The 22,915-nt window shown below is 38.6% G+C and overlaps 1 protein-coding gene across 2 annotated transcripts in view; it reads right to left on the reverse strand.

Moving 5' to 3' along the window:
- Positions 1–22,915, reverse strand: part of LOC134539125 (opioid-binding protein/cell adhesion molecule homolog) — a 204,477-nt gene that overhangs the window by 4,772 nt on the left and 176,790 nt on the right. For both annotated transcript variants that reach the window (XM_063380872.1, XM_063380871.1), the window contains exons 2-10: positions 21,109–21,303; positions 15,486–15,692; positions 13,532–13,656; positions 10,578–10,728; positions 8,865–9,137; positions 5,704–5,825; positions 3,852–4,023; positions 2,276–2,308; positions 1,066–1,168 (exon numbers count right to left, since the gene is read on the reverse strand). In XM_063380872.1, coding sequence (XP_063236942.1) covers positions 1,077–1,168; positions 2,276–2,308; positions 3,852–4,023; positions 5,704–5,825; positions 8,865–9,137; positions 10,578–10,728; positions 13,532–13,656; positions 15,486–15,692; positions 21,109–21,303 — 1,370 coding nt within the window. In that variant the 3' untranslated portion in view covers positions 1,066–1,076. The remainder of the gene's footprint in view (positions 1–1,065; positions 1,169–2,275; positions 2,309–3,851; positions 4,024–5,703; positions 5,826–8,864; positions 9,138–10,577; positions 10,729–13,531; positions 13,657–15,485; positions 15,693–21,108; positions 21,304–22,915) is intronic.

Consider the following 22,915-nt stretch of genomic DNA (forward strand, 5'->3'; position numbering starts at 1 on the left):
TCTTGCCAGATAAGCGGATGACACAGGGGAAAAAATGTTATATGGGACAAGGAAAAGTCAGGGACATTGGCTAAGAGAGATAATAACATGCAATACGTGTACCTAAAAAATTATTGTTAAGTTTTAATCATGTTAAACATTTTTAAGGACTTATGACTTTTTAGAGACTTTTTTGTCATTTAATAAGACTTTTTGGTGTCTTCAGGGACTTTCATGGCTTAAGGTTGTCACACTGTCAAACTTTCGCTTCCAACACTTCCAATATGTTGTGTCAAATAAAGTTGGAGAGTTATGTGGTCAGTGAAAACATCACTAGCACAACCATGTTTATTTGACAAGTTGGATGACTTGAGTTTTCAGCAAATATTTTGCATATAGGACTCTAAAATAAGTTCTAAAATAAGTAGTGTGTTTGATGCGAACAGCCAATCAAAAAAATTGCCTAGCAAAAAAAAAAATGACATCCATTTCCGTCTCAACGATTATTTCAAATGGCGAAGAGCACATATGGCTGATTAAAGAGGTTAAAAAAAGTTAAATAACTAAAGTCATATGCAAAAAACCATTTTATGCGTAAAAATGAAATTTTTCTTTCTATAACTTTAAAAACACACTGAAAATTTACTTCACAACATAACGAATATTATTGTGATTTAAATTTATTCATGTTGTTTCAAAATTTTAAAAAATGCATCAACATAATAAGTTAAAAAAAATTCCATCCAGCACTGTGATGTGTATAAAGAATTGAAAGTTTGAGATAGCTCAGACACAAAAAAATAGACTTTGATGGTGTGACATGATTTAAAAACATATGTATTTGAAGTCATCTGTCCAAATTGTATATTTGATGGAGAAAATCGGAAGCCATTTTCCATCCAATACTTCCCCTCTCAACTATATTGTCAAATATTTGACAGCGTGACAGGGCCTTTAGAAAATGCCTTTTTTTTTTGTAATAAAAATAACACTACCTATGGTAATTTTATGTAATCGTGGAAAAATGTCCTGGTTGCAAAAGAAAAGGTTTCTGGTCCTGAACGCCCAGGCAGCGCGGCAACTCACCTGACTGCTGTCTACTGCAGCAGCGCGCGTAGGCTGAGCAAGGACACCAGCACGGCGAAAGTCGGCCGTGTGTCCACCGCCGTGCTGCCGGGGTTGGCGTTCGCTGCAAGCATTCACAAGGGGGCGGCCAATCAGCACGAGGGCCGTGTGGCCACCACCGCGGGACGGTTCCGCACCGACAGTGCGGACTAACGGAGGCGTTCCGAGATGTTCGGGCAAGGCAGGGAACGAGCACCGCCTCGTTGGCACACGGCCGTAACCTTAAACTTGTGGCCCGAGTTCCAGAATGTGTCCAAACCGAATTTCAGTGAAGGAACAGAAAAGCAACTGTTTTTAATAAGCATCGCCCTGCGCGAGGCTGGGAAATGATTTCCAACGCATTCTAGCGAACGTTTGACAAACATCCGTATACACTTTTTACGGGCAAAAATCCTGGAGATAGCAGCACCGTCGCACCGAATTAAGTGGTGTTACATATTCTAATTTTCTCGAGTACTTTTTATGTTGCGATTATTTCTTGTTATGAACATTAAAATGTACAAAATGTATTCCAGAATAGTTTCGCTGCCACAAAGTTTCATTTGGCACACCAATACATTTGGTACATCCCCCCCCCCCCCCCCCAAAAAAAAAAAAAAGAATATACTCGAGTTAATGGCACCAGATGGACGAAACCAACAAAAAAATGAGTTCTGCGCATGCGCAAAATTTGGGCAACAGATCAGCAATGGATAGGACACCAAAGTCTGTGTATGCCCTATCGTGCACTAGGAATACAGTTAGGGTACAGGTGTAACATATTCAACACCTGAATGAACCCTTATTTTTGTGTCTTGGAATGCCAGCCTAAGTGTGGATACTGACTTTGTGTGCAAGCTGTGAACTTTAAATTTCATAATTTTAATGAAAGTGCATGCTTGTAAACATACACGCACTGCCTTTGTTTCCCAATTTAACAGTTTGGTAGGCAAGTACTTCCTACAAACCATTCTGAACCCTATGTCTATATGGCTTCAATTTCTTAATCAGTTAAGATACTGAAGTAGGTACATTAAAAAAGTTAACAAAAAATTATCTAACAAACAAAATAACTGTCCTTTAAAACCATACACATGTTTTACACATTAAATAATTCTGCTTCTTTTAAAAAACTAATATAACTTATTCAAACAAGTCAGTGAAGGAAAAAAAAAACAAATTCCATACATACCTTCTACTTTAGACTGTGCTGCTTCACCATAATCTGAACAGAACCAAAACAAAATTGAAAATAATGGTGCGTAGCAACTCAAGTTAAAAGAAACTATGTACCTATGTAAAAAAAAAAAAAAAAAAAAAAAAAAAAATTTAGTTTGACAAATAATATTTTTCCTTCTCCAATCAAAATTTATTTTAGTTAACAAACTTTTTTTATAATTTACAAGATTGAATATCCAGAAAAAATAAAGTCCACACAAAACTAAGATTCAATTATATTTTTGTTGTTTTTGATTTGATATGTAGGTAAATGCATATGTTTTCATAAGAATGTATCTTAGACTAAAAGACAAGCAGAAATATTATAAGCACAACACTTTAGAGATGTATCTTCTATACACCCAAACCTGCATCTTTTTAAAAAGACTACAATAAATCAGGTAAAATTTAATTGGCATGCAAAATATTTTCATTTCAATAAAAAAATAAAATAAAATGCTTGGTAACCAAATTTAATAACTCAAGGTTCTCCCCTGATTGTACATAAATATTTTCTAGTCAAGCTGCCTTAAAAGAAAGATTAAGTGAATTGTGAAGCACTAAAATAAAAAAGGGAAAAAAGTGAAAAATAAATTAAATATTTCTTGAGAATTATTTATCTTCACGAGATAAATTTTTTATGTAAGATATAGGACTACTTGATGCATGTACTGGCACCTACATAAACAATGCTAAGGTGACTTGTTCAACCTGAAATTAATGAAAGGTTTTTATTACTATGAACTGCTAAAGCTAAATAAATATGATATGATTATATGGTGAATTTGATAAAACTGAAAAATATTAAAAAGCATGCCATAACACCTTATAACACCCAAAAGCAATTTAAATCATAGAATTAAGAAGCATTTAACTAAAACTTAATTGAAATCATAAAAAAAAAGTAATCTTTTAATGTCTGAAATTCAAGGACTGACCTTATTTCTGGAAATGATTTGTACCAAAGTGTGTGGGTCAGAAAAATTAATTTAATTGGTTTTATTGAGCATCTCTTATTGAATCACATTCAAACCACAAATGCTTGATAATTTAATTTTATTGTTCTGACTGTATCTGTTTCAGACCCATTTAACACAATTAATTTATTGTAAAAGTGCAGCACATAAATTGTACTATATTTTGGTGGAGTTAGTATTACAAAACAGCTTTTATTAAAATAAAAACAATAACACTGAAATCCTGTATTTTAAAAACAAACTTGGACTAAAAATAAAAATTACAAAATTTGTCTCTAATAATAGCACAAGTATTCCAAAGTTATGGAATGTAATCTAGGATTATACTGAAACATTATTTTCCTCCAAGCTTACCTTAGTGCCATAGTTATTTGGCACTTGGAGCATACAGTGTGCATTGGGTTTCGAAACCCAAGAAAAAGCATGGATATTACAAGGGTTCATATCTCATTAGCCTTCTGACATAACTTCAAGAACAAAAAAATAAATAAATAAATAACTGAACCGGTCGGCTGTCATTTCTTGTCCAGCAAATACACTCGCAAGCGAATAAACGTTCACGATCTTTGTCACCTTTTATGCTGAAATGTTGCGGGGCGGACTCCTTGGAGAGGCCGTAGGAGTTCTTGGAGGACAGTCGCACCTCGTAGTCGCCTGGCGCGAGGTTGGTAAGCGTGTGCGTCACCTTGTACTGGTTGCCCATTGGGTCCTCGACGACTGGGTTCTCCGTCCGCCACTCGTTCGTCTGCGGCAACGGACGGGGCTCTCTGTACACCGTGGCTGCTCTAGCGAGAACATCGCGTCCAGCAAAACCCACAAATGGGACTCCCCGACTGTGCTACGACTTCTACAATTTTTCACTGACCAAGAAATTTTCTAAGTGCTTCCAAAAACGGAAAACAGTTTACAGATTCTACAATGTTGTGAGAAAACTATTTACGCATTGACAAAAAGTCTTTGCTTCATTTAAAAAGTCACCACTCGAGAGGGCATTCTTTGTCGCGTGTCAAATAACACAACTCTGCTCGAAAGTACTTAGTGCAGTGCTGCCAACCTATAGCCATGCCCATCAGTAATCACATAAAGACATATAATGAAACACACAAAAAAACCAAACGCACATAAAGGTATATTAGCACTCACTCCAATGAAGTGACTAGTTAAGCCCTCAAATCAAATGATTTACAATTTAAATAGGTTTGCAAGGCTTTAGTATTCAAAGAGCTAAAATATTTTTAAAAATGTATTCATGTTAAGAACTTTACAAAAGGTTTATCATCGGCTACATGAGCTAAATGTATTGTACGGAACGCTGGCACTTAAAATATTTCCACAAGTTTCTTTGTTTCAGTAATAAATAATTTCACTGCATTATTCTTTAACTGGATGTATAATCCCAGAAAATCCGTAATACAGCACTGCCTGTGTTGCGACAAAGAGTGAACCCAAACACAATACACATGACACACTTAACGAGTTAGCGGTACAGGATGAACCTTTGCACAACCATTTATTTGGACTCCCTGACTTATCTCTGATTCTGAACCTAAAGAAAACTGGAAATTGTAGTCTTAACAGCATTTCATTTCTTTGCGATGAAAATGTTACAAAGTAAAAAAATATATATACCTATGTTATTTTAATGCCAGCCACTTTTAACCTAGGCATAGAGCAAATTTTGTAATATATTTGGATGTGATTGCAAGATTGTGATTACAAGAAAAAAATAATTTACAGAGCCATGAATATTTCACCCAAATTTCCTGATTTATTACTGGCTCAGGGTTTTCCAAGGCATATGTGCATGCTTCGAGTCTACTTTGCTATCAAATGAATTCGCAGAATCCTCGTGCATAACTTTACAAATAATATATAATTTGCAAAAAAAAAAATTCTAGCTAATATTAAGTATAAGCTCCTACATCCTCATTAATTAGCATACAATTAAATAAGCTGTGAGTTTTTGTTCAAAACAATTTTTTATTGCACACTACACTTAAAGTGTCTCTAATGAATCAATGGTAAAAATAATAAGCAATGTGGAATTTTACATTCGACTGTAATGTCTAAATCAAGATGCCTTGCTGGTAGGGCAGCTATTCGTTGTGTGGTCATCATTGTTATTTAAGAGCTATTACTGTCAATTTATGAAGATAACTGTCATTCATTTTATGTTTCGTTGAAAATTCTCCAGATATTTGCTGAATGTTTGACATCTAATAGTAACAAAAAGTAATGTAGGTGTTCATAATTGATGATCACTTGCATTACATTCTACAGCTCAGAAATAACATTTAGTAAATGTCTGGTGACATAAATTGTGACCTAAACAAAAAATTTGAAACGGCTATATTGGTAATCTGTAAGAACAGGAGTTTGACCAAACCTTAGGTATTAGTTTTAAAAAATCATCTGGCAGACTTACTTTCCTTTTCCTGTAGCGCAGCGTGTATTCCGTGATGGGAGCGTGAGATTCGATGACCCACTGAAGTGTTTCGCTGTTTCCAGTCGAGTTTGACGTAACAAAGTTGGCAATCGAGGGTGCACCTAATACAAACAAAAAAAAAAATTAAAATGGAAATAAAAAAATATGATTAACAATATGACAGAAACTAAGAGTAAAATATATAAGTGTATAAATAAATTGTGGATTTTGAGTGCTAGCCAGTCAGGAAGACCTTAACTATACACAAACAGCCAAAATGGTAGAGGTTTTTTTGATGTATTTAATAAATACACAAAAAGCTTTCAAGATCAAAACCAATACTTTAATTTCTGGCTTGGACTCCAAAGAGGATAGAGCACATATAGATCATGATACTGCATGCCTAAAAGTGAACTAAAGAAAATAACAAGCAATTAAATGTAACTAAATTATATATACTACTTTGATAAAATGTACATGTTGTGCTAACTTTTAAAAAAATTTACAGTTACATATCTACGTTTTGTATTATATTTAGTAGTTACATTGTCGATTACATTGCAAATATTAGTAATTAATTATGGAGATAAAATCTAGAAAATCCATGAAAAATGGAACTTTGCAAGGTCTCAGTTTGGGGCGAGCTACTACTTATAGCTACACATAATAGAAAAGCAAAACCAAATTTTCATGTTCTGTATGTACAGCTGATGTGCATTGAAACAAAATATAAAAAAATTAAACAATACAGAATTTGAGAACATTATTATTCTAAAGTGTAGTTTTCCATTCATTCACATAAACGAACCAACCGGCATGAGCAAATATGAAAACGTATCATTTTTCCACGGTCCATGCCAGGAGAATGGGATATTTTTAATGGTCATGGGGAAATTTTCACAACTAAAGAGTTCCTCCACTGCCAACACCTGCCAGAACCTGTCAGCCTCTGCCGCAACGAGGCTGCCAAGGGATTCCGCAGGCAAACTGCCAGCAACAGAAGAGAGAATAAAGCACAGAATTGCGTTGACCATCTCGCAAATCAATCACGTGAAGTAATATTTAGTCTGTAAAAAAAATACATGTATTTTTACACTTTGCTGGTGACAAATTCATTCGTCAACCACAATGGACAGCCACCATGAATGTGCAGTCATCACACCGGCCTACCACCAAAAGTTTTTTTTTTTTTCAGGTTTTATAAAAAATGTATTTTATCCCCGAGGCAAATGCAAGTAGCTGGAGGGTGTTTTTGGATTACTCCCCAATTTCATTTGTGTATTTCATTACTGCTGTATAAAGTTACTCAAGAGGCAAGAACAGAGGCATAGCACATAGACAAAGGAAAAATACTGGGATGTACACCCCCCATTTCACAATAAATCACAGAGGTAATATATTTTTCTTGTACTAGTTATGCTTCAAATGGGTGCACCTGAGGTGAACTCAAAGAATGAAATCCTGAATATGTTCCTGGGCATGGGGTTGAAGCCAAGAGGATTGGGTGATGTAGAACCATACTCTCTCAAAATCCAGAACAGCAGCATTCAATTCACCATTCACATGAATACGAAGGGTAAAAACTAGTGGAAAGATCAGAAATAAAATGTACGTTAATAAACATGAATGACTACTAAATAATATTTTTAACAAACACAAGTTCAAATTATTATCTCGATCACTTTTAGCACAAACAGTGTATCTTCACGCTTATAAATTTCTAGAAATCACAACGTGCATATTCGAAAACTCCTTTGTATGATGCATACAATACATTAACATTTAGAATTTCGGACTTTTTTTCGGACTTCTATGCAAATAAGCAAGAGATGTCTCTGATGCTTAGGAAAACACCAAAAACCCATAAACCACAAAAAAAATTGACAGACCCTATTTTTATTCTACATCAATACATCCCTTTGTGTGGTAAATTTATAGCTAATTTCCTGTCAGTAGATGATGCCCCAGACTTATGCCGAAAGTATTGCCAACTTGTCTAATGAATGCGCTCCTCAAGTTAGCCAATGTTTTCACCAAACTCATTAAAAAAACTTGTGCTCTTTTAATCCCACCACCTTTCTCGTATTCAGTCTCTCTTGCACAAATGTCTGTCAGGAGCATCGATGGCTCAAAATTAATAAGTATCTGGCAGTTGTCTAAAAAACTTAATTGATAATTTTCAGAGAAAACAGCAACCCAAAACCATATCATCAAAATATAAATCTATAAAAAAAAACCAGACCATTTAAAAAAAATTTCCCTGACACTCACAAAGATCTGGTTATCTCTAGTAAGATGACAATTTAAGAAGGAAAACAGCCCGCAGAAGCTGAGTCAAATAGAGGACGCTTCATGCGCTAGCATTTGTTTGTATGCGCAACAACTGGCAAAGCTGAGTGAAGAAATTATTTAGAGGAAAGATGACGGTTTTTTTATTTGTGGAACTCAATAGTCAGAACAAAGTTTCTTTATTGTGGGAAATATGAAAAACAGTTTTGCAGCTCTATCTCTGGCAGGGACAGGTAAAATTTGCAGAGTCAGTGACCTCTATGATAGAATCCATATGTATACTCGGGCAAATTTTACCCCATCACGATGACTTGTTAGATGTCCCAATGTAGTAGCCTGTGATTCAATACTGCTTTGGTTGAAAGTTAATCATTTGCTCAGCATCCTTCAGATAATTGTGAGCCAATACCAAAAGCAGCATTAAGATATAAAAAGGGTATCCACACAAATCAGTAATTAAATTGCCCTATTTATTCCCTGACTTTCCATGAGCAAAATTCAAAATAATCCTGACTTTTTTTTTTACTTACGTAATTTTCTGACAGAAATAAAGATAACCCAGCCTCCACCATCTTCATAGCTGGTCTAATTTTCACTACACTTTTTCATTTTTTAAAAATTAAAAAAAAAAACTACACATATGCAATTTTTGAGTGAGTATGACTAGTTATTAAAACACCATCTGAAAGAAGAAAAAAAAATCCTTTCAGTCTGGATGATCATGACATTTTCCCCTCAAATTATACTCACTGGGGAATTTCCATGACTTTTCCAGGACTTCAAGAGTAGTTAAATTTCAGCCTATCGCGGGGGGGAAAAAAAATCCGCGAAAATTTTCCCGTCTGTAGTCATTGGCGACTGAAATGACTTACCGGTAAGCTCGATGACTGCACTTTCCGTCTTGATGGGGTTCTGGGCGACGCACGTGTAGACTGCAAAGTCATCCTTCCTGGTCTTGGTGATGCGGAGGACGTGCAAGCGCTCGAACGTCTCCACCTTGACGTGGCCGCCGCTCGCCACCGGCTTGCCGTTCTTGGCCCACGAGACGGTCGCCTGGGGCAGGGCGTCCACCTCGCACTGGAGCTCCGACTCGTAGCCCACGCCGGAGTTCACCACCTCCTTCATCGCTGTTATCTTCGGGGCGTCTGCAAGCGTCGCGGCAGCCCTTTGAGGAGGAGGGATTGGGACCCCCCGAGGACACCATCTCGAACCCAACAGCTTTCAGGCCGTGACAATTTCACATCATTCAAATTTCCAGATTCTGCTACATAGAAGCATTCAATAATTTAGTGGAATGCCTGAAGTTGATATTGACTGGCAGGGGCGGTTCCAGAGCAGGACAAGTCTAGTGTTCCGTTAAAAATACGAACACTAATGGGAAAAGAAAAATTAAAATTTTATTAGCACGTAAATTAAAGTGCTGGTTATTAAAAATTAAAATTCACAATTTTTTATTTAGAAAAACTTTAAAATACTTTATTGCCACGTATAATTACGTGATTCCACCAGGATTTGATTGTAAGCATTTATAAAACTGACCCAAAAAAATAGCAACATTTGCAAGATAAATTAGCAAAACCATCGTTGAAAGTTATGCTCCAGGGTGGCTTAAAATTTTGTTTGAAAGAATTAGTTTTTTTTTTTTTTTTTTTAAAAAGCCCAGGGCCCTGCAAAGTCTAGAATGCCATTGTTGTCCAATTGTTATAAATTGTTTTCCCTTCAAAATAATTGGCATCTAGTATTAAAATCATTTTTCAGGAATTATTACAATTGTAATAATGTTAATAGGCAGACTGTTATGGCCTTTTTAAAATCTCTTCAAACTATGAGCTCTGCCTTAACAAAACCTAATTTTCAATATAAAATGATAAAAAAAATTGCATAAGCAAAAAAAAAATTTCATCAAAAAAAGGTTAGGACAGTTAGATAATCATTCTCAACATACATCACTTCCTGTGTGGTTTGTAGTTCCTGGTGTTGTAACAGCCAACATGCATCACCCAAATTAACATTCTGCCTTCACCAAGATGTTGAATTTTTTTTTCTTTTCATAATTTTAGAAGGAAGAAGGTGATATATAGAAGTATACATACACACACACACTGGTTCTTTTTAATTTTGCTGACTAAACCCTAAAATATTGATCACATGGGTTGAGAGTGTCCATGTAGATTCTACAAATGTTAATTTCTGAGGTTGACAGCAACAATAAGGATGCACCGAATCCAAGCCGACAAAGGTTCGTTTTTGAAGCAGTGAACCAGATGGGTGGGGTGACCACATGTGCATTACTATACGGTAACCGGGACCCAAAAAATTGGTGAATGTGTAGTGTTTTCACTGTGCAAACAATTATAAATGACTGTATTTTATGGAAGTGGCTGTGTCTGACGACGGAGATCCTAATTCATTCTCACAAGCCATCATAAGACGTGGTCAAGCACAACTTCCACAATGTTTTGGGGCGTGACAACAGCGGTGATGGCGAGGTAAGATAGTGACTTCAGCAGCACGCTGTCTCCCCCGACAAAAGTCCCCAACTCCGTGTAACCGGGTGGGGGGGGGGGGGGGGACGGGGGACTCACACTGCACTTGGATGGTGAACTTCCTGACGTCGACGTTCCCCATTCCGTTCTTCGCCTCGCACTCGTAGCTGCCCGCGTGCTCCAAGGTCACGGCGGGAATGTGGACGACGCTGCTCCTCACCGCCTTCTTGCCGTCCGGCATGACGCTGCCCTGGGGACCAAACAATGTTTCCACTCTCTGCACCCCCTAGGTCCCCGTTCATCGGCGGTCCATTGCCCCATCTCCCACACTAGCGTTCTGAATTCTCTCAGTTCTCCATTACAGTCAAAAAGCATGGGCGTAGAAGCTGGAGGAACCAGCCCCCCAGCCCCCCCCCCCCCCCAAATCAAAAAGTTTCTCTCTGAGGGGGCCCACTTGCACTTACAAAATCATAACTGCAAAATCAGAAGAATAGACGTTATCTTGCTGCCCTCCCTCCCTCCCCAGGGAATCATACAGATTTTTGCCCATGGTCAAGTATTAAAAAAAAATTATTCCTTATTTTTTTAAGTTTGGCAATGTAACAGTAAGAGATTGGCAAGGCTGTCAAAAGGGAGGTCTAAGGAGGGGAGAGTGACAGGAGGGGAGGTTCCGGTCGAGTTTCTAGATTGTTAGTAGAATTCACAGTGAAACCTTTCAATTTATGTGATTCTTTGTGGATCACACTTATAGTTATGGCCATAGTATTGTTTGTATGTTTAAATTTTTTTTAAATCTGTGGATATAGAAAGGCTGCACATAAAATAATAGGGAGGGGCACAACAGAATTATTTGCCCATGGGCCCTTAGATTCTCTCGACGGCCCTGCAGATTGCTTAAAACAAGTTTCAATTAGCACTGGGAAAATGATTATTTTGATAGTTGCATTATTATACAGAAGGAAATAAAGTTTTGAGCACACCACCGCCCATGCCTGAACAATTTTTTTTTATTAACTTTTTGACGAGGTTTTATAAATGAACAAAAACAACATTAGTCAAGGACGTTTGTAAAGGAATTACCCATAGTCTATGATAAGGAAATATTCCAGCATTCTCCTGGATGGATTATGATAAAACCAGAGAAAAACCAAAATCAAAATGGGTGGAAATGATATTCGGACATTTCTTTGCGAACAGCAAATCTGTTCTTGAACAAAGAAAGGGTGTTAAGTAATCATTTATAAGTATTTATTTTAAAAATACATATGAGTAAAATACAAGCTTTGACTGGTAACTGTTGCTGTTCGCCAGGTTTTCAAGCACCTGTATGCAGTGCATGTGTATATTTATAATATTTAAACAATTTAAACTAAAAAATAATTAAACGTGTTTTCCCATAATAATTATTCCCAAATCACTTTCTACTGTGGAAAAAAAAAATATTCACTTAGCTCACTTAAAAAAAAATAGCTGGTCAAAATTAATGTTTGGAAAGACTTTCTAGTAAACTATAGACTCTCATTAATAATCTCTTTGCTGATGCTGCTTTACTGCATAGTACAATAAAATAAAATGGCTTTAGCATGTTATACCCATTAAATAACAAGAAAAAAATTACAAAATATATTCAAATATTCATGGATAGAAAGGAATAAGTAAATTCTTAGCATTAGGGTTTGTTATTCCCCCCCATTTCAATTATTTTTATTTTTTATTTTTATATTTAGCCAAACTCATTGTGGTTACGATTAAGTAATGTTGTATGTATACATATGTTTGACAATTTCACTCATTTTAAGTTCTAGTGGAACTATCCACTTAAGTCTGAAGGTAGTTCGCACAAATCGAAAACAATCACATGGAGGTTTTACAATGATATTTACATGAAGTAAAGAAGTCAGAGAGCGGGTATGTGTAGTCTTTGCCATTCAAAATGAGTCAAAACTTCTGGATGGCAGAAACATATTTTGTCTAAAATGAATTTCAAATGCTATTCCTTGCTGATGTATCATTAACATGCATGTTTAACAATAATCAGATAATGATGATATTATTACAATTATTCCTAGCGAGTTCCATTCCAAAGCTACTAAGCAAACCTCTAGCATTAGTCTTTTCGCAGCTGTGGTTTGTTTTGCTATCCAGAGCGAATCAACTTTCTGACAGATACTCACTACATGGACAAATACATCCATGGTGGAAAGATATTGAAAGTAAAATTAATATTGAACAGGGCCCAGTGATGTAACTAATCTAGTTTCCATCCGGAGCAAAATTCATCTTGTCCCCCGCCCCCAAACCAACTAAACCAAAACCTTTTCTGACAACACCTTATAACGTCACCACGTATTAATTCCACTATTTGAATTTTTTTTTTATTTAACTTAGAAGGTAAATAAATAGATTTATTTGCACTCATATCATTTTTATACCGTAAAACAGTGTGAATGGAAACAGCGGGGAGAATAGAAACATTCTGCTCAAAAAATCTTTATGAATAAAATCATTGTTAATTTTCTTTTAATATTTAGCAAGTTATTTCCCAACATTATTAAGCGTGATTTTTATTAAAGAATTGGGTTTTTTGATTCTCTGAACGGACTGTTTCTATTCACCCCGCTGTTTCCATTCACCCAGTTTTACGGTACATCGCAAGTTGGATTGTGCGTGAAGAAAAAAAAACCAGTTCTTTTTAAATATTTGATGATAATATAAAAATATAAATTCATTGTGCCCTCCATTATTTTTTCTTGGGGTTGTACCACTAGGATATGCAAGTAAACATCTGTAGTAAAAATTACTCCGTCAGTTTAACGCCTCCCCGAATGCGGCACCAGGGGGCACAAGCCCCTTCTGCCCCCCCTCTGGTTACGTCCTTGCATGAGCCGACAGAGGGGCGGTGATGTGTGTGTGTGTGTGGGGGGGGGGGGGATGGAGGGGATAAGCAAACAGCATGCCAAGAGGTTCTATCCACCCTTCCTTCCCCGTGGAATGGAATCCTGAGTGTACGCTCTTGGACAAGCAGGGCAGGGCCCGGGCGCGAGAGGACGTACCGGCTTGGTCCAGGTCACCTGCGGCTCCGGGTGGCCCACGGCCTCGCACTCCAGGGTGAGGGGCGAGCCCAGCAGGAGGGTGCGGTGGTCGCTGTCGGGCGACAGCTTCACGATCTGGGCCGGGCCTGCCGGGCACAGCACAACCCACAACCGTGCAAGCAACCTTCCGGTTCCGTCGCCGAGTACCCGAGTTCATCCCTTTTTACATGCTTGCCCGTTTTAATTTGGCACACGACAAAAGATCCTTGTACAAACATATACTCAAATTATCACAATACAACGCCGAAATGCCAAATTGACCACAACGCAGACAGCTAGAAAACTGCTGTGTACCACAACGCCGAAAAATGTCATTGTAGGACTGCCACAAAGGTTAGGTTAGGTTAGGTTGGACTAGATAAGGTTAGACTAGGTTAGGTTCAAGGAGTAGGGAGGAGGCGCCCTGACGGTGAATTTGTGAATTTGTGAAGTATGAGACCCAAAACAGCAGCAATGGCGTGCTTGTTATTATAAGAGCTGAAAAATGTTTTGTGGTATTTTGCGAATTTGAAGTACATCATGCCATCTTTTGTAGCGTATGGATGTGCTAATAGGTAATCAAAGCACTTGGAGAGGACAACATTTCACAGGTACTATTTTTTTAATTTGTTTTATTGTGTTGTTTATGTTGCTTATTTGAGATGTAAAATGTATTGATGCATGTCTGTTGTTAATCAAATACGTAAAACACCCCAGTTATGCGGTTTAATTTTGCTGTTTAATTTAAATAATGTTTAAAGATATTGTATTAATAATTATAACTCGTATAATTGATAAGGTTTGTGACGAATCCGATTCCAAGCCGGGAGTTGACTGCAAAATTTAATTATTCGTGATTTTGTTAGTATGTATTTGACCTTTATTCAATATTTTTACAGGTTTCCCGTGGATGAAACTTTAAAAAGACAATGGGTACAAGCGGTTCGGAGGGACAACTGGAAACCAACATCAGTTAGCAAGTTGTGTTCTGTTCATTTTGAACCGAATTTGATTGACAAAATTATGAAGCAAATCAGACTTAAAGAAGAACGCAGTTCCTACGGTTTTTCCTGCGTTTCCAGGACACTTCAAGGCTAAATAACATGTTTTAAATTAATGTCTTAGATAAAAATTATGAACTGAATTTAATATGTATATTTTAATAAATTAAATAATTGATGTGATTTTCATTGCATTTTGTGTTTAATCCTTGCGTTTCGGTGTTGTGCTGTGTTTTGACTTCCACTTCTATGTTTGCCAGTGCATCAACTTCAATTAAGCTGTTATCCTGGTTTTATTGCTTTTAACCACTTGACCTTGCCTCTACTTATTACTCCTCACTCTATTGAAGCAATTAATTATAACAAGGTGATAAAATTCAAAACATACCTACATTCTTTGTTATTAAAAATTGGAAATATAACTTATTTCAAATATCAATAGCTATTTATGAATAAGGTGAGATCTCCCCCAACACACTTAGTTTTAATTTAGGTTAGGATATTTTAAAAAAAAAAATCGGGCAGGGACAGAACTTGACGGCACTCACCGGGCACGACCGCGTCAGCTAGTATTATATAAATAAGGAAACATAACCTCACTTATACACAGGAGCGCAACAACGGGGGGGGGGGGTCAAGGGTATTTTGCCTCCCCCCTCCCCTCTGAAACCTTGAAGTGGGGGCAAACTGGGGCAAAGAAAGTGCTGTACAAGTCGGATATGTTATTTCCACTAGCTGTGTAATCAATTTTTAAATTATAATAAAATTGCTTAAATAGCACCATTTTCCACCTTGAAGTACAAATTGTCCCGGGGGAGGACCCCCGGACCCTCCCGCTTCAATAGGGGGGGGGGGGGATCGATGATTCTTTATAAAAAGGTATATTGGAAATGTAGTTGTTGCGCCCCTGCTTGTATTGGTACACCGGCACTCACTGGGCACGAGCAGCTTGTGCGAGACGGCGACTGGCGGGTCGGACGACACCCGGCACGTGTACGTGCCCGAGTCCTCCAGCCGCACGCCGCGGATGCGCAGCGTGTAGTTGGCCAGCCGGTCGACCCGCGGGCTCACGCCCTGCGTCCTGAAGCTGTCCGAGTACAGCATGGTGGAGCCGTTCAGCCACAGCACCGCGTAGTTGGGGGCTGCGCGCAACCAACACAGTTACACACTGTCGCCGACTCGGCGTCACTTCTTCTTCACAACACGTTCAACGCTCGTTCCAAACAAAATATTGGTTGTCTGTGAAGTCGGTTTGCGGACGATAGTTTAACGTGACAACGTCATTACACAACACTGATGAAATGATTGCATACTTATATGCAGGGGCGTAGCCAGGGGGTGGGGTTTAGGGGTTCAACCCCCCCTCCCCCTTTTAGCATCAAATCTTTAATTAAATTTCTTATTCATTACTCAAACAAATTTCATATTTTAAAAAAAAATAAAATTTTTACCAATACAATATTTAAATTTAAGTACCGAAAACTGCTAAAATAGCACTATTTTACACATTAAAATCCAAATTTTCCATTTTCCCGGGGGTGCACCCACGGACCCCCCCGCTTTAATAAGGGGGGGGGGGGCGCATGCTTCTTAACACCCCCCATACACAAATCTTGGCTACGCCACTGCTTATATGAATAAAATTGAATCATTTTTATTGAAATATCGCTATTTTGTGTGGATACAAAGCAGGAGTGAAATGAAAATCTACAATTTAATTGATAAATTTTACTTTTATTCGCACTCATTAATTCAAATATGTTTTTATTACTTTAACGAAGAGATTATTTAACTATAACTTTTATACACGTTCGCTATTTAACTTCTTCCAATATGTGTTATTCTGTTAAGGATAGGACGATGATAGGGAAAAGTAGGAAAACGAATGGGAGTAATTCAAGTTTAATGTGCCTCGAAAAGTCAAATCGATGGTTGTTCCAATCGAGTGGAAGAGAGGTAGATGCGGCGCAAGCGTACAATGAGCGTAACGGGACAATGTGCGTTACGGGACACTTTTTTCGTGCGTACGGCCGGCGTTCATCGATTTATTAGACGTTGTCACGTCAAAAATCTCTTCGTGAACATATTAAAAAAGGGGGTTGTCTGTAAAGTCGGTTTACGGACGATAATTTTACGTGATAACGTCATAAGAAAACATTGATGAAAAATTGCATACTTTTTTAATTTTCAAATATTATTTACAGTTTTTTGCAAATTTAATTTAAGTAATTTGTTAAAATATAATCACGGACAATTAGTTTAAAAGCCCGCCTTAACCTGTTTGATATTATAGAAGATTTTCTCGCACGGTGGTTGGCCGGTTCTTGCACGCTCGGCTCAGACGAAACGTGACAATGAGTCATGCTTTTTCGTGTGTGCAGCCGGCGTTCATCGATTTATAAGACGTTATCACGTAAAAAACACATATATAAATTTAGTAAAAAATACCTTTAAATAATTAACGAACAATAATAATAATACCAATTAACTAGTCAAAACACTTTTTTCAAACAACATTCACACTTATTTATGGAATAAATTATAATAAAACTGCCATTTATCACGTATGCACTGTGCACACGAATGAGATGCAATTTCAGACAATCTTCGATGACAGTAGTTTGCATTCTTGCCACAAATATGTTGTTTCCGAAGTCTTATAAACAACTTAAATACAGCAACAAATAATTTTGGTGCAGGGTGGAAGTGCATACAACTCGAAACCTTCGACATTTAAAAATTTTGGTATTCTGACCCAGAACCGTGTCGTAAATTGGCCCGCCAACTGTTCTCGGCTTCACTTTGAGTTATGGGACACCATGCCGAGAACTTTATAATATTATAAAAAGTTTTCCTTAAAACATATTTTTGACGTCATTATAGCTTTTGTCATCCCCGTTACAGTTAAGGTTGCGTCCACAGTGCGGGGGAATTTTTTTTTATTATTATTCCAGGGCGGCCCAAGCCTGCTACGTGTAACTTTGATCTCAGCGCCACCAATAAAAATGCTGAGGTAAACTATTTTTACGCGGGGCACTTACCGGCGGCAGCTGTTCCTAGCGGTTGTATAATTAGAACAGCCAGTTCAAAGAACGATTGTTTTAGTGTCCTCTTATTAACGTGTATACGCTTGAACCCGTGACCCCGTGGTGATTGGGGGGGGGGGGGGGGGAATTGTAGGGAGCGAGCCTACGACACTCCAAACCATCTTGCAAGTGAGAGGGCCGCTGGAGTGGAGACGAAAAACAAAAATAAATCAAATGTTCAAATGTAAGAGTATTTCAATTCACGGGCGTAGATCCGGGGGAAGGGTGAGGGGAAGGAGATGGAACTAACAACCTTCTCACTGAGGGGGCCTTGCTTGCGCTTGCAAAAGCGTGTCTGTGGAACGGATTTGATGTCCAAACTATGTCTTATGGAAAACTGTACGCTTATTTTAAAAGTTTTTCTGCCACACGATGTCAACCCTCGCGAAATCCTACAGATTTGCATCCCTGTTTCAATCCTTTCCTCGTGTCACTGTATAACGTAACGAAGCCATTGTAAATTTCTTATCAACCTTTCCTCCTCTTTGTTTATTTATTTTTCTCGTGTGTTTGAAGGACAGGCCACCGCGCAGAACGGCGGGCAAGCCTTCAGGGATTTATCAAACGTGACACACTATGAATAGCATTTAAGAGCCATTGCAACCGTCTATACAAGTTTCGTCCCATGGTTTCGTCTATAACGCGTACTTTTAGGACAGTTTTGAAGATTTTTTTTTTCCAAGTCTTTTTCGCTAATATGAGAGCGGTTTCATTATATGGTTCGAAATTTCTCTATGAAAATTTGAATGATTCGATAGTCGACGTAGCTGCTCTGGCAACGAATTCTAACGGCGGTTGCAGAAACTACGTGTGATTCAGGTCCGGAAATGTAGTTGAAAACACAATTTGCGTTATCTTTTAACACGCTTGGCATTGTTTTAAAAAAAAAATTCTACGCTCCATTTCGTGTCCAAGTTTCGTGCAAGCGTGTTTGCAATATGAGACACTCTGACGAGTGCTGAAAGATTCGCTCACATTTTTTTGAAGTGAAACTTCTAATGCGACTTCCAACAAGGGTTGCGTTAAACGTTTAACGCTACCATGGAGGGGGTATGAAAGCACTGGTGCGTTAAACGATCAACGCTCCTGGGGAGGGGGAATAGAAAGAGAGAGCGAGAGTGAATGAGTGGCACTCTAACGCATGCGCGTAGTATACCTGTTACAGGCCAGCGCGAGCGTTAGCAACGAGTAGCGTCCAATATTCCAAGCACATGCGCGTGGTATTCTTGCTATGCAGCGAAGTAAACAGTGTGAGCGTCGTGAAATTAGCTGAAATACGTACTTGTTCTATTTTATTGTTCTATTTTAATTTATAATATTCATTATTTCATTTACTTGTTTTTTTTTTTTTTTTAGTTTGATTTGATACAATATGATTTCACTAAAAATCAATTTCGACCCCTTCCTATTTTCATTTCCACATTACGAAGTTTCACTTCTTCCGCGCGGAGGGACTCCACGCACTATTTTTTTTATGACTAACAACCATAACTAGAAACGTTGTATGTATGCGATATCGTGTTCAGAACAGTATTCCATACAGCAAGAATCATTCAAAGAAGGTAGCTAGCTCATAGCGAAAGTTCGTTCAGCAGACACGAGGAAACACACAGCGCCTGTCGTACAGACTACCATCTCTACCTTCGTGTAGCGCGGGCTACTGCACTCGAAAATTCCAGGCGCAGTCAAACCTAGACGAAGTAGGGCTGTCATGCTGAACTTAAATGACGTACTACTTATAAACCGTTTTGTAAGACGAACTCCCTAAACGAAAAAAAGAAAATAATGAATATAGAAATTCAGAAATAAGTCTAAAGACAGCATTCATAAACTGCTCATAAAAACGGTTTATTTACCAACGTCGATTCATATTGCAACCGACGAACCCTCACCTCAATGTAAATGCTATAATAAATTTAAAAAAAAAAGCACAAGACTTTTTTGAGGTTTCTCATACGTTAAAAATATTAATTCTGAGTTAAATGACATGAATAAAAAGCACGTGTGAAAGTTGGCCAGAACGGTGTCTCATTTACAATGACATCTTCCCCACAAATGTGGGCGCGAGTGTAAACTGGGACAAAAATCTGACTAATTTCGGAGGCAGCGGGGACACTGAAAACTGAAAAATATTACAATAAATGAGGTAATCTGGGAATGGATGATGAAGGGGGGAGGATATCAAACGTAATCTTCAATGGAAAACCGTTTAGAAACCGTGGAAACCTTTAATCGGTATTACTGCACCAGGTTTCGAACACGGGTCCTCAGTATTCGAGCCCAGAGACAACCGCTGCGCCTTCCCGCTTGGATGAAGTAACTGCCATTTTGAATCAATACGTTATTTTTTTCACCAGGCACGGAAGCTTGGGGTGGTACTGACCACAGAACAAGTAGGTAAGATATAGAAGTGCGACTCTTACAGATGGAAATGAAACTATGTTTCGCGCGACGTGTGACGCTATATGTTGAATGGGCCCATAACTACTAGCAAAAAAAAAAAACTTGGACTAGAAGTTCGAATTGTTAATTTTACCTAATTGACGACTAATTTCTTGGCTCAAGAGTTTTTAACTGTGCGATTTCCTACGACGAATAGTCGCCATAAAAAGAGAATTTCAAGCAGTTTGAGACTGCACCTTTCTGGGTTCGAACTCCGATCCCAATACGTTACAAATTTTGCCAAGGATAAACAAATGCCTAAGGAATGACTACACAAGAAATGCTGTTTTATAATATGTTATGTATAGAGACCGGAAAAATTCGCGGATTCATTTCACGACAGCCTAAAATTCATATAGTTATCCCTCAGTGCTGCCTCTGCTATTGGCTCACAACTCACCTGGACGACTCTGGGCCAGTGAGAAATACTCTCGACCGAAGCTGTATCGAATCACAGGCCGCTACGTTGGGACACCTTCACAAGACAGCAGCCAATGAGAGGGTGACATTTGACCGAGTGTACGTAGAACTATAAAGTCCATTCTAGAGGTCATTGAACCCGCGAATTTTTCCGGCCCTTAGTTATACATAGAGACCCGGAAATTTCGCGGATTCTTCTGGCCTCAGGATAGAATTCAAAGTTATAGGTGTGCTCGACCCATGTTTACTTTCCCATTGGTTGATTTCTTAGCGAGAACATTTTTATCCTTGTTATATGGTACTACCTGATTCGCTTACTTCTCTCCTATAGCTGGGCATCGTTGGCTCACGGTCGTAGACGGGCGTGTCCAAACAACTGCGTGCCAATCGTGAACACAGTGCGAGAGTGTGAAGGTTTTCATTCTAGCTTGCGACTAAATGAATCCGCGAAATTTCCGGGTCTCTAGTTATATATGAATGAGTATGAGATGACAAATGTCTGGTATGTTACACCACAAACAGTGGTTAGTTTGCCTCGTAGTGACTGTAGCTATGTCAGAAATCTGCTATCTAGCGGACGGGCCAAGAACTGCCGGCACTCGGTACTGACCCAGGTTGACGATGTCGCAGGGCAGCAGCACCGTCTCCCCTGGCTTGGCGCTGATGTCGAGCGGCCGGCTGGTGATGACGGGGGGCGGGCCCGCGGGGGCGGGGGGCTCGCTGGCCGCCCCCTCCTGCTCCTCGTCCCCGTAGTCGTACTCCTCGTTGTCGTTCATGTAGTCCTCGCCCTCCGGCCGACCCCTGCCTGCGACAAGCACGGCCCGCGACGTTACCACAATATCACAGCAACGTTACCACAGCATCACAGCCACGTTACTACAGCAACATTACCACAACATCACAGCCACGTTACTATAGCAACATTACCACTACAACATCACAGCCACGTTACTATAGCAACATTACCACAACAACATCACAGCCACATTACCACAACATCACAACGTCACAGCCACGTTATCACAACATCACAGCAACATTACCACAGCAACATTACCACAACAACATCACAGCCATTGGTGTAGCTGTGTTCATAAAGTTGGGGGGGGGGGGGGGGGACAAATAATGATTTTTATGTCATGTCCGGGGGTCCTCCACCGGAAAATTTTGATTTTAAAAGTGCAAAATAGCGCTTTTAGGCAGTTTTTGTATCTAACCATTGGATACATCGATGTTAAAATTATTATTGTTTCCTTAAGATAAAATTTGATGAGTGAAGAAATTACAAATAAAGTTGGGCAGAATAATATTATAAAATAAAAATATCACGGTCTATAAAGTTGGGGGGGGGGACAGTCCCCTCCCCCCAAAAAGTTCAGGGGGACACGTCCTCACTGTCCCCCCCGGTTCCTACGCCCCTGGTCTCGCCCACGTTACGACAGCAACGTCACAGCAACATTACAACTGTTTAAGATACTCGTTAATGGTGACAATGAACTAACACACTACAACACTTGACAGTTGATACTACGAGGGATGTCCGTAAAGTAAGTACCGTTTGGTCGTTAAAAAAAATCGCGAGAAAAAGTTTTTATTGGCAAGTTTAGTTTTTAGTGCATATCTACATCACATTTTCACATCGTCACCAATCAGTTCCAAGCACTTCTCGTAAAGCTGCACCAGTTTCTTTAAGCCCTTCTGCATAAAAGTTCGCCGCCTAAGATTGGAACGGACGCCTCGGCCATACGCGTCATGGACTTCGAATACGCAATGCGTGTAGCCTAAGAACAGGCGCTCAGTAAATATCTCCGGAAAACGTTTAAGCGATCTACGAACTAGAGTCGAAAAAATGATGGCTACCGTTTTTTGAAACGAAAAAAAAGGCGTAATTTTGAATGATTTAATGAAACGCGTGTCAAAAATTACCGGGGAAATTACAACAAAATTACGATTGTCAACTGGTTTAGTTTCCAGGCGGTGAAATTCTATGCAGAGGGGATAAAGAAACTGGTGCAGCGTTACGAAAAGTGTTTGGAACTGAGTGGTGACTGTGTGAAAATGTGAAATAGATGTGTAGTAAAATAAAACTGTCAATAAAAACTTTTTCTCGCGTGTTTATTTTTTGACGTGACGACGTCTAATAAATCGATGAACGCCGGCTGCATGCACGAAAAAGTGCTTCGTTACGCACATTGTTCCGTTACGCTGTGTCCCGTTACTCTCATTGTACGCTTGCGCCGCATCTATCTCTCTTACACTCGACTGTTTATAAAGTGAAGTGAAAAGTTAATGTGGTTTTCATTGCTTATTACAACAACAATTTCGGCAATCAAGTTTAATTATTCTTGCATTTTAAAAATCTGATTACTAGTATAATTTGAAGTATTTATTCTTTTATTATTAAAATAAAAATGATT

This window comes from Bacillus rossius, chromosome 14 (genome assembly GCF_032445375.1).
Source record: "Bacillus rossius redtenbacheri isolate Brsri chromosome 14, Brsri_v3, whole genome shotgun sequence".
Taxonomy (NCBI): domain Eukaryota; kingdom Metazoa; phylum Arthropoda; class Insecta; order Phasmatodea; family Bacillidae; genus Bacillus; species Bacillus rossius.